General features: G+C 42.9%; 1 protein-coding gene across 1 annotated transcript; it reads right to left on the bottom strand.

The window, feature by feature from the left end:
* Positions 1–1,666: 1,666 nt before the first annotated feature.
* On the bottom strand, positions 1,667–17,341 carry PABPN1 (poly(A) binding protein nuclear 1). The gene is made up of 7 exons (XM_075828903.1): positions 16,919–17,341; positions 15,964–16,078; positions 12,851–12,918; positions 9,391–9,497; positions 4,028–4,115; positions 2,483–2,631; positions 1,667–2,380 (listed from the first exon to the last, which is right to left on the bottom strand). Exons 1-7 carry the CDS (start codon positions 17,240–17,242, stop codon positions 2,341–2,343), a joined length of 891 nt encoding a protein of 296 aa, XP_075685018.1. The 5' UTR covers positions 17,243–17,341; the 3' UTR covers positions 1,667–2,340.
* Between the last annotated feature and the right edge of the window lie 782 nt (positions 17,342–18,123).

The raw sequence follows: 18,123 nt of genomic DNA, 5'->3' as shown, positions 1-18,123 counted from the left end.
ATCAAATCCCTATCGCCTATTGCATGTGATCGGCACTGCAATGTAGATAACCATAAAAAAATATATATTTTTTTAAAAAACACGATCATTTTTGGCTAAGTTATGAGCCATCTTATATTTATGCAAATGAGCCTTTCTAATGGACAACTGGGAGTATGTTTTCTCTTATTTCCAACTGGGCGTGTATTGTGTTTGTAACATCTGGGTGTGTTTACTTGTTTTACTAGCTGGGCGTTGTGAATAGAAGTGTATGATGCTGACAAACAATACACGCCCAGTTGGAACTAAGAGAAAACACACTCCCAGTTGTCCATTAGAAAGGCTCATTTGCATAAATATAAGATAGCTCATAACTTAGCCAAAAATGTTCTCTACATTGCAGCGCTGATCACATGCAATAGGAGATTTGATAATCTGGTGACAAAGCCTCTAACTTTCAAAAAATAATGTCTCTTGGACCCCCCCCCTTCCCCACCCCGATAATAAAATTAGCATTTTAGACCAGCTAGAGACAGAGTTTAGCTTATAGCTTAGGAATACACTTGGACTTAGAAGCTCTTAGGGTATGCTGACAAGTAGAGTTTTCATGCGTATTTCAGGGCCTAAACACCTCGAAATACGCCTTGAAAACCGCTAGCTAAACACCACACCATTGAATTCAATGGGAAAAACAGCATTTTCATCAGACAAGGTGGCTTTTACATTGCGGTTTTAAAGACTGCGTGTAAAAAGCCCCCTGTAAAAAGGAGCATGTCACTTCTTGAGCCATTTTTGTTGCTGTTTTCCCCCTGTGTTAATAGAAAAAAACGCTCCAAAAAAACACCTCAAAATACATTTTCGGCTACAAAAACAGCTGAAAATGAGAGGCAGTTTTCCATTGAACACAGCTCCGTCATTTTCAGCCATTTATGATTGTGTGTGAACATACCCTTAATCTTAAAGCTGACAAGTTTCTGTCAGTTTACCTCCTTAAAGGCACCCTGCTAAAATGCCAAACACATTCAGGACAAGCCAGTCTCCCTGGCTCTGCATTGAGCCTATTTTCCAGCAGTAGTTTTAGTGAGTAATTACAGCTTCTAACTCAATATGCTGCTTTCTTTTACTGCAGAGCCAGGGAGACTTTTAGCTCATACTGAGTATGTGTGAGATTTCAACATGGTGCAGCAGAGGCATACTGATAGGAGCTTGTCCGCTCTAGATGGGCAGAGTTTAGGTCATGATTACACCAGACAAACCTGCAAACGCTGATTCTGCTGCAGAATCAACTGTAGCCTCTGGTGCCGATGTGTCCTCGATTGTCCGACACGATGCAGGACCTGGGGCAGGAAGTGAGTGACGTCACAGCGTGATCTCTCGAGAACACGCTGTGTGTCTGCACTGCCAGAAGCTGGGCGTTGTGGAGAGAAGTGGCTGATACTTCTATTCACAACGCCCAGCTAGTAAAAGAAGTAAAAACGCCCAGATGTACGCACATAATACACACCCAGTTGTACTTTAGAAAGCCTCATTTACATAAATATAAAAATGGTCATAACTTGGCCAAAAATGCTGCAATAGGAGATAGGGGTTGCAAAATCTGGTGACAGAGCCTCTTTAAGCCCTTCAAGTCTGCAATATGCATTCTTAAACATCTTACCACGGCTTTTACAGATTAGACGACAATATCTGTTTTACCATCTTTTTTTATTTTTCTTTTTTTCCCTGCCTGCCACTATATTTATTTAAAAAAAACTCAAGGAACAAAAATAAAATAAAAAACATTCTAAAACAAAAAGATGCCCAGCTTGTTTCTTCAACAGTTTGCAGGAATCTGAGCTAGAATAAAACTAAAGAAAAGGCTCTTGTGAGGGGGCAGCGGAGTCTCTCCGGGAAACAAGCTTCTCCCATAGAAAGAAACCTGCAAAGATAAAAACACGCAAAAAAAGAAAAAAAAAAAAAAAGAAAACAGCAGGATGTTTAGCAGACATCACCCTCCCTCCCCATATCTAATATTACACTGGGAACCATTCAATGTGTACATTTGTTATAACCCATTAACTTCCCCAACATGGAACAATCAGACCCCCGTGTAACCCAGGGACAAGTCATACACTCAACACACTGAGAATAAGATTAAGGACTGTAATCACCTATAATCCCCAAGATACATGAAACCTCAGGAACCTGGCCTACCAAACCCATCTTAAGACAGTGTTTGAAGCCTGTACATAGGGGCATATAAGCAAATGAGAGATGGCCCACCGGGGCCCTCATGTTATTAATTCTCTTAAAATGCATTCCAGTCTTCTTTTTTTTCATTTTTTGTGTTTTTGCCTTTCAGTTCTTCCTAAAGATATATTTTTAGTAAGGAGAATACCATGACGTCACTCGAGCCCGTCCCCTGAAAGAGATAAGCCTAGTGTAAGCAAAAAACATAGCAAGAACATATATACCCCACTCCCACAGACAGTAGATCCACCATTACTTCAACCCTTCCCCAGACCTGTACACGCGTCCTCTAGGCCTTGCTGTGTAGCCACTGTAGAACCTGGAACGGGAACTATAAGATGATGCTCTAGCTCGGAATCTTGCCCGCGGGTAGCCTCTGTCTGTTGTACTTATACCAGGTCTGTTAGTCCTTTTGGGAACCACCTGTTAAAACAAAAAAACACTTGACATATATGCACACACAGCAAGATCAAACAGCACCTAATTGTATTGTACAACTCTTATTTCGGATTCTTGGAGTCCAAATCCTTGTATGTCTCGTCAAGGAATAAAAACCGTACATATTACATATACATGTCAAATACAGGGTTATACCCTCCATTCTGTGTCTTCAAAGTTTTATTGTTTATTCAGATGTACAATATCTTCCAAAATGTATAAATAAAGTATGCATTCAAGTTTAACCATAGAATTAGAGACATTAGAAAAACATTTCTGAAAAAAAAAAAAAATTAATGATCTCTTTATATGGATATTCACTTAAAAATGTTTCAAAAATTTAAAGTCTATTTGTTTTCACACTGGCCCCTTGAAAAGTCATAAGCAGTTTCCAAAAGCGCACTTGTCAGCTTTGCTATATACATAGGCTCAGCATTAGCAGAGTCATCTCAGAGGGTGGACGAGTTAATGACAGCTTTATTGTACTGATCAAGGCCAATATAGGTCAGGATAGTAACACCATACAATACAGATAAGGATCTGCATGCATCTCCCCTGTCACTGCCTGGTATCTGGGGGAGGGCTGTATTCATCTCTTCCTGATGACTATCCTGAGATTTCTCTCAATGGACTCCCATTATATTAGCTGCCATATAAAAGGCTTCACACGCAGCATTTATAATAAATAGGCTACTTTTTCGCTGCTGCGGCCATAAATATTAAATTATTAAATATGGTAGTTTTTTGGGGCTGCGGCATTTATCCAAAAATCACAAAAAGCTTGTGTGGCGTTTAAGTGTAAAGCCACCCTATAGCACACATACGCTGCTGTGCTGTCTGTAGAGGAAATAAAGGTTGCTTTTTTCCCCTCCAATATGGCTGTACCCAGGGATATCTTTATTTACTGTAAAGCAAAACTTAGTCTGCGGCGACCCACTGTATAGAAGAATGCAGCAAAGTGGCCTATGTCTTATGCACTGTCATACACTAAAGAAAACATGGTGTGAAAATTGTCAGTTAGAGCAAAACAATACCGCAAATAGTTTCAAATCAATGGCATCCATTAAATCAAAATGACCCAGCATCTGAGACAAGTTGGCATAAGTGGAAAAAAAAAAACTAGACCAGAAATATATAGGTTTTTAAATGTTAGATGATTAAACGGACCTAAAAAACTATATGCCATAGCGGTTACTGGGGCCAGCCTCAAGTCACCACTCCTTGTCCTGGTTAGCAGTTTTAACACCCAGTCGTCAATTTATTCAGACATAAAAATAATTCTGGAACATAAGCATTTACTAAAATTGAAAGGTCAGTAAAGGCGACAGGTCCTCTTTAAAATTAGTTGTAACTATATTTACCAAAATTAGCATTAACTTACTTTTATCTGTCGACCTCTGAACAAAGACTCATCTAGTGCCATGGATGTCCGGACTGACTCTTTATCGGAGAATTCAATGTAGGCAAACCTGCAATAACAGAACACTAAATTAAGGATTCCAAATATTGTTGCATTTCAGTACCACATACTTTTCATAGAGGAAGCACTCCCAAACAGCAGCAGTTGAGTCATCAGAAAACATGGGGATATTAGATTTCAGTAAATGGAGTCAGAACATATTCAGATTACAGCATTAAAAGGCCTCTGAAAGTTTCCTTCTGTTAAGCTCATCAAAACTACTCGAACATTCATCTTTATCTCTATTCCTACATACATACTAAGCTGCAACAGTCAGACAAAGACAAACGCCTCTCCTTAACCCCTTCCCGACATCCGCCGTATATATACAGCACTGTCGGGAAGGTGTGCCCACAAACCACGGTGAAGGTACGTCGCGGTGATGGTGCAGGCTCAGAAGTAATCTAATAGGTGCTTTCACACTGAAAATGCTAGTGAAAACTGTATCCAAAACTCTTAATTTACAAGTTATGAGCTTTTTTTCGAAATATGCAAATGAGGCTATACTTGACAAATGGGCATTAACACGAGCGATTCTCCTGAGGTGGAGCCTCCTCACAGCCTCTGACGCTGTCCTATCAGCATGAAGCTGCTTCACACAGTGTAAGAGACTGAGGCTAGAGGGAAGGGGGATCACTTCAAATAGTCATATCTCCGGCTGTGGTCCACCTAGAACAGTGGCATATGACAGATTCTAATCTGTCATATGTAACCAGGATCAGTCGGGAGTGGAAGCTATGTACTATAGGATCACACTGTTGCTGGGCTGGGAAGAGGAGAACTGTGTGATGCTGATTGGACAGTCACACAGAAAACATTACACAGCCCAGTGTGAGAAGTAAGAGTTACCTCCCATTTGGCAAGTAAAGCCAAGTTAGCATATCTAGAAAAACGCCCATAACTTTACAAATGAACGTTTGACAAAATGATTACACCGCACTGTAGTTATCAGCATCATAGCGCCTTTTAGATTAATTAGGAGATAGGGCATTAATAAACTGGTGACAGATCTTTAAAGTCTCATCTTTAATGGGCAAGATACTGACATGTTTAGCGCACATTATAGAATATAAATGAGTCTATGCAAACCTATTTTAAAAAGCTGGCACTGCTGCCAGTGAATCAAGTCACAAATTTCTTGAACATCGGACAATAGGAGAAGCAGCGTTAAGTATATGGGATTTCATTTATAAATAGCATCGCCCACAGCAACCAAATCTCCGCTTTGGTAAAAATAAAAGCAAGGAGATTGGGTCTAACAGAAAAACTGCTATAGTTTCCCGTCAAGACCATTTTGAGGTCTGAGGCACATTCGCTTCTATTTTCCTCCATGCAATTAAGGACATAACCAAACTACATACATTATTAAACAGATTTCTTATATGGATATTTAAAGTAAGCACACCAGCTTCACCAGGTCCAGGAATGGCTGCATAGTCCTCTTAAAGTCTTCTTGCCGGATACATGTACATGGTCTCAAAATGAGATTACATTATGCATATACTTGGTCTCATTAAAATAAGCAACCTTCTCCCACCTAGAACAGACAACCTCTTAACAGTATACCTCCTTCCCTGCACAATGCTGAAATCTCACATACTCCGTAAAAGCTGCCTTCATCCATGTTCTGCAGTAAAAGAAAGCAGCAGATGGAATTAGAAGCTGTAATTTCACACTAAACTAGTGCTGGAAGGAGAGACTACAGCTTGCAAGGAGCATGTATGAGATTTCAGCATCAAGTGGGGGAGGTGGGACACTCATCAGAGCTTGTCAGCTCTAGGCGGGTGGAGATATTACATCAAACATATACTTTGTTTAATGCACATACTTTATTTGGCGCGTCAATTTTGAAAAAGATTTTACAGTAATTCGGGTATCAATTTTCAAAGTCCACCAGCTTCGTTAGCTCCAAGATCTATTCAATAATGTATGCAGTTTGTATTGTGAAGTCTGGTCACAGATTCCTTTAAAGTTTGTTTGTTGAAACCGCTGGCCATACATTACGGATTTGACAGACATTTTCTGGACAATTACTCATTCACGGTTTGACGGAAGGTTGTAGTTATGGAGGACGAGAACAGAAGTTAAAAACAAATTGACAAGACAGTCTCTGCCTTGAACTTTGGCCTGGTCGGATATCGAATGGATGCAGATCGGTTTGGCACAAACTAGCCAAATCTGACCTCAATCTCTGGAATGAAACGGCAAAAACTAATTTGGGAACAATTTTGAGGTCGAAGTATAGCAACCAGACACGAGGCCCTCAGAGACGACAATTTTCTTTGTCCACCATTTAAATTTTTCCATGTGAAACCACTCCGATGCCATGGTCGCAGTTACTGCAGAATCTGAGGTTTAACACCTAGGATCGGAGTGCTCTTCGATCCCAGACGTTGCATGTGGGTGTTCGACGTTTGAAACAGCTGGCACCTGCCGCTTATTGTGCAGGCTCATGTTAGGATAGCGTACATCCAAAGTAATCGTACGTTTGATGTTGCCAAGGGGTCAAAACTAAAACGGATCTAAACGGCTGCTATGAGCAGCAGTTTTCACTAATTATAAATGCCACTTTTACTGGCTAGATCCATATATACAAAAAAAATAAAAATATATATTAAGAGTGACCCCCGCTAAGTGACAGCTGCAACAGTTCTACAGATTTTCAGAAAGTTCACTGAAAATACTTCAGGCCCTATATTACAAAGTACTTAAAGAGGCTCTGTCACCAGATTTTGCAGCCCCTATCTGCTATTGCAGCAGATCGGCGCTGCAATGTAGATTACAGTAACGTTTTTATTTTTAAAAAACGAGCATTTTTGGCCAAGTTATGACCATTTTCGTATTTATGCAAATGAGGCTTGCAAAAGTACAACTGGGCGTGTTGAAAAGTAAAAGTACAACTAGGCGTGTATTATGTGCGTACATCGGGGCGTGTTTACTACTTTTACTAGCTGGGCGTTGTGTATAGAAGGATCATCCACTTCTCTTCAGAACGCCCAGCTTCTGGCAGTGCAGACACAGCCGTGTTCTCCAGAGATCACGCTGTGACGTCACTCACAGGTCCTGCATCGTGTCGGCACCAGAGGCTACAGTTGATTCTGCAGCAGCATCAGCATTTGCAGGTAAGTAGCTACATCGATTTACCTGCAAACGCCGATGCTGCTGCAGAATCATCTGTAGCCTCTGGTGCCGACACGATGCAGGACCTGTGAGTGACGTCACAGTGCTGCACTGCCAGAAGCTGGGCGTTCTGAAGAGAAGTGGATGACACTTCTATACACAACGCCCAGCTAGTAAAAGTAGTAAACACGCCCCGATGTACGCACATAATACACGCCCAGTTGTACTTTTACTTTTCAACACGCCCAGTTGTACTTTTGCAAGCCTCATTTGCATAAATACGAAAATGGTCATAACTTGGCCAAAAATGCTCGTTTTTAAAAAATAAAAACGTTACTGTAATCTACATTGCAGCGCCGATCTGCTGCAATAGCAGATAGGGGCTGCAAAATCTGGTGACAGAGCCTCTTTAAGTTTGTACAGAAGTCAGTCCTAAAAAGCAAATCTCCAGGACCATAGCCAACCAAACAGCCCAGGGTGAGATATAGCCATACACGAATATGCTGTCTGACTTATACTTCAGCAGTTGTATGGTTCATAAAGTGCCCACATCCTGTAGGGCTAACTTAGAGAATCTGTCACTAGTTTATCAATGCCCTAACTAATCTAATAGGTGCTATGATGCTGATAACTAGTGTAAATTGTGTTGCAAAATGATTTGCAAGGTTGCGCGCTTTTTTCAAAATATGCTAATTTGGCTATACTTCCCAAACGGGAGGCAACTTCTCTGGGCAGTGTAGTGTTTTTTGTATGACATTGTCCAAGCCGTGTCATACAGTTCTCTTCCCAGCAATGCAGCGTGATTGAAGCGGAGATCACGCTCTGCCTGGAAGAGGAGAATTGAAGCGGATTGCATGTTTTCTGTAGGATGTTGTACAATCAGCTTCATACAGTTCTCTTATCATCCCAGCGTGATCTCCGATTCAATCGCAAGATCACACTGTGTTGCGGGGCTGGGAAGAGGAGAACTCTGATGCCGATTGGACAGTGTCATACAGAAAACATTACACCACCCAGAGTGCAAAGAAAGTTACCTCCAATTTTGCAAGTACAGCCAAATTAGCATATTTAGAAAAATGCACATAACTTTGCAAATAAACATTTTGAAACAATTTACACTATAGTTAGCATCATAGCACCTATTAGATTAGTTAGGAGATAGGCATTAATAAATGAGTGACAGAGCCTCTTTAACCATGGTACATTATGATTTAAGCATGATAAAAAAAAGCCTGAGTAACTAATGTCTTTTTCGGACTATAAGATGCAGTTTTTAGCAAGAATAAATCCTGCTAAAGAGTCCCTGCGTCATAGTTGGCAGTCAAGGTACTCGGCAGAGCTGGACCCCCTGACCGCTTCTTACTTAACCCCTTCCCGACCAGTGAGGTCCCACCTCTGGGACCCGCACCTATCTCTAGTACGGGGCCCCCTAAATACCATGCTATCTTACCCGGCTCCGCTGTCTCCCAGTCACTTCCTGGTTAAAACAGTCTAGTTACGGAAACAGCGCAACTTGCCGAGCTACGCTGTTTCCGTAACTCACATTCACTACCATGGGAGTTACGGAAACCGCTTTGCTCAGCGAGTTACGCTGTTTCCGTAACACATCGCTGTATTGCACCAGTGATCTAATGATTGCTTGTTCAAGTCCCCTAGGGGTAACTAAAAATGTGTAAAAAAAATAAGAAATTCAGGAGAATACATTTTTTAAAGTTAAAAAAAAAAAACAAAAAAAAAACAAAAACTTTCCCATATTTCCTGAAGCACAATGTAAAAATAAAAAAATTGGTATCACGGTCTGTAAAACTCCAAATCTATTACAACATAGCATTATTTGGGTGAACAGCATAAAAAAATAAATGTAAAACTCCAGAATAGTTGTTTTGTGTCACCATAGCGCTAAAAAGAATTAAATAAAAAAGGGATAAAAAAAATTATATACCAAAAAAAGTGCTAATAAAAACTACAGCTCATCCCGCAAAAAATAAGCCCTCACACCGCTCAAACGATGAAAAAAAATATAAGTTATGTGGTGAAACTGTACAAATTATTTTTTAACCGATAGTTCTTTCTGTAAAAAGGAAAAATTACTTTTTTTTTCACTTTTTTCTGTGGTCTAAAACCTGGGTGCGTCTTATAGTCCGAAAAATAACGTAAGTACTTACCCTTTTGGGTGACCAGTAAACTTGTCGCAAAGAATGGTTACCCTGTTCACAGAGCCACAGCCATGGAAGTGTGCTTCAAGTTCCTCAGCTGTTGCCCCATAATCAACCTGCAGATACATCAAATTGGGAAATCAGAACAAAAACTATCTGAATTAGGCCGCCTTCACATCACATTTATTACACTGCGTTTGACATGGCGGGAAAAATCTGTATATGTTAAACTAAGGCTGTTACAGATTCCCCAACAGTGGCATCCTTCTCCATGATTATAGAGGTATCCATTAAAGGGATAGGTCATGAACTTCTTTATAGTGGTACCCGTTTAACTGATACATCATGAAAAACTAGTAGTCTGAGGGACGGATGCCACGATTAGGCATCAGTCACCCATAGACTAACATGGTATCGGTTTAACAGATACATCATGAAAAACTAGTAAAGAAGCCATGACTTAAGCCACTGTATGGTATACGTTTAACGTATGTCACCCAAATGCGCCCATGTTAAAAAAAACATGCCACGCAGCTCTTTTGTATGAACTTGCTGGGTGAAATAGAATAGTCTACTATACTTTTACATGCTAAAAAAAAAACAACAATATGGGTACAAGCCCGACTGAGACCAAAAGGACACTGTTGGGCTAATTGGAGACCCATGTACATGTTTAGCGTGTACGCTGGGAGCTTTCCTGATGTACATGATAAATGTAGGGAATGAACGTGGTGTGAAGGGCATGTTATGTGACCATAGCCAAACAGAAAATTCACTGTTTTAAAGAGGCTCTGTCACCAGATTTTGCAACCCCTATCTGCTATTGCAGCAGATAGGCGCTGCAATGTAGATTACAGTAACGTTTTTATTTTTAAAAAACGAGCATTTTTGGCCAAGTTATGACCATTTTCGTATTTATGCAAATGAGGCTTGCAAAAGTACAACTGGGCGTGTTGAAAAGTAAAAGTACAACTGGGCGTGTATTGTGTGCGTACATCGGGGCGTTTTTACTACTATTACTAGCTGGGCGTTGTGTATAGAAGTGTCATCCACTTCTCTTCACAACGCCCAGCTTCTGGCAGTGCAGCACTGTGACGTCACTCACAGGTCCTGCATCGTGTCGGCACCAGAGGCTACAGTTGATTCTGCAGCAGCATCAGCATTTGCAGGTAAGTAGCTACATCGACTTACCTGCAAACGCCGATGCTGCTGCAGAATCATCTGTAGCCTCTGGTGCCGACACGATGCAGGACCTGTGAGTGACGTCACAGTGCTGCACTGCCAGAAGCTGGGCGTTGTGAAGAGAAGTGGATGACACTTCTATACACAACGCCCAGCTAGTAAAAGTAGTAAACACGCCCCGATGTACTTTTACTTTTCAACACGCCCAGTTGTACTTTTGCAAGCCTCATTTGCATAAATACGAAAATGGTCATAACTTGGCCAAAAATGCTCGTTTTTTAAAAATAAAAGCGTTACTGTAATCTACATTGCAGCGCCTATCTGCTGCAATAGCAGATAGGGGTTGCAAAATCTGGTGACAGAGCCTCTTTAAGCAAATATTCAGAAGCCCTGGCGTGTACATTACAAAAAAAATAAAAAAACATTTCTGAACATTACAGGACTGTACCTGCATTTTTTTTTTTTTACCAGTTTTCCCTTCTGCAGGCTCCATCTCTAATCGCGTTGTCCCTAAGCTCAGCTCCAGAAGGGGCAGAGACCAGCTGCTATGTCGTCTCCCATTATACTGCCACAGAAGAGAACCTGCTCCCCACTCATGGAGGACATTATACAGCAGTACTCAGTGTGGTTGTGAATCCAGTACTGGGTGAGACAGAAGAACACTAAGGCGCCTCACAACCGTAGCCGTGGGCACGGCCTGTGACTGTGGCACGGACGGCCGAGGACTGCATAAGGACGTGTCCCATCTTCTTGCGGTCTGGGCTCCTAGCCAATGCACAGACCATGGAAACCACGATCGTGTGCATGTGCCCGCAATTCCCAGCAGGTTTGCGGGTGAATTACGGCAGCAAAAACAAGTTTGTGAGCATGAGGCCTAACTAGAAACCGCAGACTTAGTGTGTATGTGCCTCTTCCTCCAATAGCTCCCAGCTCCTCCCCTCTCCATAGACATCTATGGGCAGCCATTGTAACCATATCTGTCGGTAAAGCTGAAAAGTTTGTCTCCTTTTCAGATTTAGTACACATGAAGCAATCCGTGAATAGAGTGTGACTGATCAATGCATAGAGTCAGGGGATGCAAGTTCCTTGTACTATTAATTAATGGCAAAAAATAAATAAAAAAAATGCTTCTCTAACAATCTGCAGCGCAAAACAAACTACTGTATTAAAATGGTCTAAAACAAGGGGAATTGTTGTTGGACACCAACCAAAGCTCTAATTTTATTCACTTAAAGGCTTTAGGGTCTATTCACACAATGATGTCAAAACACATCACTGTGTGAACAGACCTTAAAGAGGCTCTGTCACCAGATTTTGCAACCCCTATCTCCTATTGCAGCAGATAGGCGCTGCAATGTAGATTACAGTAACGTTTTTATTTTTAAAAAACGAGCATTTTTGGCCAAGTTATGGCCATTTTTGTATTTATGCAAATGAGGCTTGTAAAAGTACAACTGGGCGTGTTGAAAAGTAAAAGTCCAACTGGGCGTGTATTATATGCGTACATCGGGGCGTTTTTACTACTTTTACTAGCTGGGCGTTCTGACGAGAAGTATCATCCACTTCTCTTCAGAACGCCCAGCTTCTGGCAGTGCAGACACACAGCGTGTTCGAGAGATCACGCTGTGATATCACTTCCCCAGGTCCTGCATCGTGTCAGACGAGCGAGGACACATCGGCACCAGAGGCTACAGATGATTCTGCAGCAGCATCGGCGTTTGCAGGTAAATCGATGTAGCTACTTACCTGCAAACGCTGATGCTGCTGCAGAATCAACTGTAGCCTCTGGTGCCGATGTGGCCGACACGATGCAGGACCTGGGGCAGGAAGTGAGTGACGACACAGCGTGATCTCTGGAGAACACGCTGTGTCTGTGCACTGCCAGAAGCTGGGCGTTCTGAAGAGAAGTGGATGATACTTCTCGTCAGAACGCCCAGCTAGTAAAAACGCCCCGATGTACGCACATAATACACGCCCAGTTGTACTTTTACTTTTCAACACGCCCAGTTGTACTTTTGCAAGCCTCATTTGCATAAATACAAAAATGGCCATAACTTGGCCAAAAATGCTCGTTTTTTAAAAAATAAAAACGTTACTGTAATCTACATTGCAGCGCCGATCTGCTGCAATAGGAGATAGGGGTTGCAAAATCTGGTGACAGAGCCTCTTTAAGTCTGGCTGCAGTGCAATGGGCCACTTTCAAACAATTCTAATACATAAAGCCTGTTGTGTGTTGTAAACCATAAGGTTGAATACAGTAAGCGATTCACAAACATAAAGCACTTACATTTCCTACATAAATTGATCGAGCATCAGCTTCCATCTTCTCTTCTATGGACATGATAACTGGACCAGCTGCAGTGATACAAGAAACAAAGCATTAGTTCAGCTGATGCTTCCAAGAAATTCATTGCGGAAACAAACCTAAAATAGTGACAAGAGCATTCCACATACAATAATATTCAGAGCTGTCCTGAGCTACTGTCATGCTTTCTGACAGGTCCCTTTGCCATACTGAAGAAAACCATAAGAGCTTTAGTGAAGACTGCCTGCAGTTTGTCAGCGTCAGCGCTGGCAGTGTGTGGTAATGCCCATAAACACATTGTAAATGCCAGCCTCTACTTATACCATACAGAGTAGAAACTAGAAGTTTGCATTCTGCTAACTGCATACAGGAAACTTGCTTCATGACCCAGGTATTCATGGGCAAGTCAGCAAATACAAGTTTAATGGGAAATTGTAGGCATTGCAATACCCTAAGCGGCTTTAAGCGGCTGAAAGGTAGAGCTTTACTTTAGAATTACATTTTTTATTTTTTTTTTTAAAGGGTCATATCCATTTATTTATGCCATAAATGCCTGATAGATTTAGGTCCCAGCACCTCCCAATCCCTGGCCTGCCAGGTGAGAAAGCAGCCACTACATATAGGTGGAGAATAAACAGAGGTTGCCATGCATGGCTCTTTTCAAGTCTAAGGTCGTTATGGAAACAGCTGAGCAGGCTTGCTTAGCTGTTTAAGTAACTCCTATAATACACATGACCGGCCAGCACTCATTTATCCCAGGCGGGACAAATGTTGGGGACCCCTATGCGATAGATAGGATTAGTTTTTACATGTATGGTTTTATTTACTGATCATGTACTCATCCTGCTAGGCTTTATTCACACGGCTGGGGGTCAAATCTGCCGTGAAAAACAGCTTTTTTGTTTGTTTTTTTACAGCCGATTTGCACCTGTACGGAACCACGAGTCTATTGAAAGATCTGAGAAAACAGGCAAAAATAGGATGTCTTATTTTTTCCACGGTCCATTAAAAAAAAAAAAAAAAAAAAGGAAAAACATTGGCTGGGTGAATAGTCCCACGGACATGTATTGATTTTAATGCAGCAGTGTTGCTGCCGTGAAAAAAAAAAAAATAGGGCCTAACATTCTATTAACGGACAGTCCTTTTTTGACCTTAAAGAGGCTCTGTCACCACATTATAAGTGCCCTATCTCCTATATAAGGAGATGGGCGCTATAATTTAGGTGACAGCAGTGCTTTTTATTTAGAAAAAAAATCTATTTTTACCACGTTATTAGAGATTATAGCTTTATGCCAATTAGTTTCTTAAAGCCCAAGTTGTCATTTTTAATTTAGACCAAGCAGGCGTTGTACAGAGGAGTGTATGACGCTGACCAATCAGCATCATACACTTCATTCATTTACTTAGCACATCGTGATCCTGCGTTATTCACAATGTGCTGTCTTGTACTGACACAATAACGTTACTGAAGTGTCTTGACAGTGAACAGACATTCCTTCAAGCCAGGACGTGATGTCTATTCACAATCCCGACACTTCGGTAACGTTTCTGTGGTACTTACAGCAGAGCAAGCGTAATCTCGCAAGATCACACTGTAAATGACAGGTTACAGGGAGATTACGCTTCCTCTGCTGTAACTACCACAGAGTAACGAAGTGCAGAGATTGTCAATAGACATCCTGTGGAATGTCTATTCACTGTCAGGACACTTCAGTAACGTTATGGTGTCAGTATAAGAAAGCACATAAGGATCTAGCAGGATCCCTATGCGCTGACTAAAAGAATGGAGAGGAGTGCATGACGCCGATTGGTCAGCATCATACACTCCTCTGTACAACACCCACTTGGGCATTAAGCATCTCATTAGCATAAATCTAAAATCGCTAATAAAGTGGTGAAAATAGATCGTTTTTCTAAATAGAAAGCACTGCTGTCACCTACATTATAGCGCCCATCTCCTTATGTAGGAGATAGGGCACTTATAATGTGGTGACAGAGCCTCTTTAAGCAGTATTTTCTAATTTTATATACACCAATTTCATCTTCAAACTGAAAAATTTGCTCCAAAGATGGAGTCCAATGTGAAGTAAATTATTAAAGAACATATTATAAAATGAAAGGGACATAAGAGAAACTGCTCTCCCGTCTGAAGTTCAGAACTGATGGAGGGAGAGGCTGCATGGGAGGAAAGACTTGCTATGTCCTCAACTGCAAAAATCCTATGTACATAAAGGGGTTGTTACACTGGGCGATTATCGGGCAGACAGGAGTTCATAGAACGCTTGTTGCCCTGTGTAAACAGCGATCAGCAGATGAACGAGCAAACGCTCCATCATCTGATGATCGTATAATTAAAAATAAAGTGAAATATCGTTGTCGGCAGCACCTCTCCCTGTGCAAACAGGGAGATGCGCTGCCAAGAGGATAATGTATGGGCACTAGCGATCGGAGTAACGACTGCTTGCCCCCATCCATAGCTCCTTCTGACAGGAGCAAACGAGCGCCGATCAACGATGTCTTATTGATCAGCGCTCGCTGCAACGGCCGCTGTAATAGCGCCTTAGGACTCCTGTCCAATTGTTACCTTAGCAAGCAGCCCACCTTGCCTCCCCTGCAGAGCTTCCGACAATCAGCGCTAAACCTCGAGGAGAGCTGCACTTTAACGTAAAGGTCAATCTTTGGAACCATTGATTCCTCACGATTGGAATCCCTCAGAGAGGTTCTCCAGCCAGTCTTATAAACTATCGATCCAGCATCTAAAAAAAACCTGAAAGCCTTGACAAAGTTTAAGGTCTCATGCACACGACCGTAGCCATGTGCACGGCCGTGATTTTCGGGTCGGCCGGCAGCGAGCCTCCTGCAAATCGTGGGCCGTGCACATGGCCGCGTCCTTGATTTTCAATGAGCCTGGACCGCAGAACACGGGCGTAATAAGACATGTCCGTTCTTTCTGCGGTGCGGGCTCCTGAGCCATGGAATCCACGGTCGTGTGCATGGCCCCATAGGAATGAATGGGGCCGCAATTCTCATGGGGACTTTCGGCCGCAAAAGCACGTTCGTGTGCATGAGGCCTAAGTGTTTGATGCATGCGTTACCATTGCCGGGCGGTGGGCTCATGTTCATCTGTTTCTCCACCTCATTCTGCAGCTCCTTTAGCTTGACTGCCTCCTCTTCCATTTCTCGAACACGGGCTTTGATGGCTTCCAACTCCTGTATGACAAAGACATTCAGTATAATCCTTCAGAAAACCTTAGCGCCAGCCACATTACACCCCGCACTTACCAATGGAAAGACTCATGCCTTATACTCAAACTCTGCACCACACAACACCCAGTCCAACAACTACATTTAACCAAACGCACACACCCTCAGTATTGTGCTGCAAATTAGTCTACAGCTGCGTTCACACAGGTCAGATTTGCCATGGGCAAAGCCAATCTGTATTTAGAGAAGATTCCGCAGCAAAAATCTGAGGCGAACCTTATATTTCTAACAGTGTGCAGTGGATCTACATGTGTATTATTCCCATTCAATGTAGCTAATCTGCACATGGAAAACCACCGGCTTCCCGGTACGGAATCCACAGGAAGTAGTATTCTACATTCCGCAGATTTTTTTTCCCTGCACCACAAGCAAAAATCCATGTGGAAACAATTTGCATGTAAAACGAGGTTGCGGGAACATGTTACGCAGATAGTCTCCAGAGTTCGCACCAGAACCCATGTCAAACGCAACGTGTGAACAAGGCCCTACTCACAAGGCAGCGAGGGGAAGCTGAGCGAGAGAACAGGCAATGTTACCTCACAACATAGGCAGCCAGTGGCAAGGAAACCACATCACAAAATAATAATCTATATGGATGGAATATTAAATACACTGTGAATCCCTAAAGCACATATTAATGCGTCTGACGTCACAACACGTTATATAACAGAGCCGGTATGGCTGGAGCCCGATCCTACATCCCCATGCTATGACTCCATTACCTGCGCCTGCTCACTCAGCCCCTCCCCCTCTCTGGCATAGGCCTAAGCAGTCTCAGCTCTTTACCGGGTCTTCAATTGCAGGGTCTTCCCCGAGTTCTCCGGGATCATCCTCCTCCATTTCCTCTTCTTCTAACTCCTCCAGTGCGCCGGTACCTCCGCTCTCTGTGCTCCCCCGTCCTCCGGATCTCCTCCCTGTTGTTATTCTGCCCCCTATCCGTCGAATTCGTCTGCCTGGGCCCAACAATTCCAGGTCGAGATCCAGCCCTACTCGACCCATGGGTTCGTCATCGCCAGCATCTTGGCCGCCACCGGTTGACCCCGCACCACCGCGCAGCCCGTTTTCGTAATCAGCCCCACGCAGTGCCGCTACCGAGGACACCGCCGCCATCTTAAAGAGAGATCGTTACCCCGGCCGTAAAGGCAGCCCTTATAACCGAGCTAGGCTTGTGATTGGTAGATTATGTTGCCAATCACAGAGAAACAAACGGCAATTGGCCAGAGGAACGTAGTTTTTGTTTGTTTTGTTTGTTAGGCGCCAGGAAATGTCCCGCCCATCCGGTATATCGGGAATGGTTGTAACAGACTGTCAATCAAGAGGGGAGAGGGGGTGTTCGGTAACACGGCATGCTGGTGGCAATGCGGAATAATGCGTAGAGCTGGGGAGTCGCGCTCTCAAATAACAAAATAATAGTAGTTCCGCACTACTTTTATTTAATGCTAGAGAAGTGTTCAATATGATTACTGAGTGGATAAATCCTGTCCGAGATAACATTGGTGGGGACCACTAAACTCCCAATCTCATGCACACGGTGAAGGGGCCATGTTGCTGGGTAAGGGCATTAGCTGAGGCGTAGCTGCAAATATTCTTCTTGCCCCCCCCCCCCCCCCCAACTTCTCATGGCCGAAGGCCTGTAGCTTTCAGCTGCATCGCTAGGTGACCCAACAATGCAGCACTAGTAGCCAGGGGCGTCACTAAGGTCTTAAAACTTCAGGGGAAATAGCCCCAATACGTATAACCCCCCCCCCCCCCAAAAAAAAGTGTATATAGGAGACAGCATATCCAGGGGTGTAGCTGGGGCGGGGCATGGGTGCAATTTAGAGGGCGGTGCCAGGGCTGCACAGTCCATGATGGCGGCCTGCTGCCTCTGAGGGGTCGGTGGCGCCACTGAAACCAGCTGCCGCCGCCACCCCCTCCTGCACTTATAAGGGTATGTTCACACGGCAACGCAAAATATGTCTGAAATTACGGAGCAGTTTTGAGGCGAAAAC

The sequence above is a fragment of the Rhinoderma darwinii genome, chromosome 1, assembly GCF_050947455.1.
Source record: "Rhinoderma darwinii isolate aRhiDar2 chromosome 1, aRhiDar2.hap1, whole genome shotgun sequence".
Taxonomy (NCBI): domain Eukaryota; kingdom Metazoa; phylum Chordata; class Amphibia; order Anura; family Rhinodermatidae; genus Rhinoderma; species Rhinoderma darwinii.
Note: the sequence above shows the minus strand (reverse complement) of the source record. Positions and strands in the feature narration are given on the sequence as shown.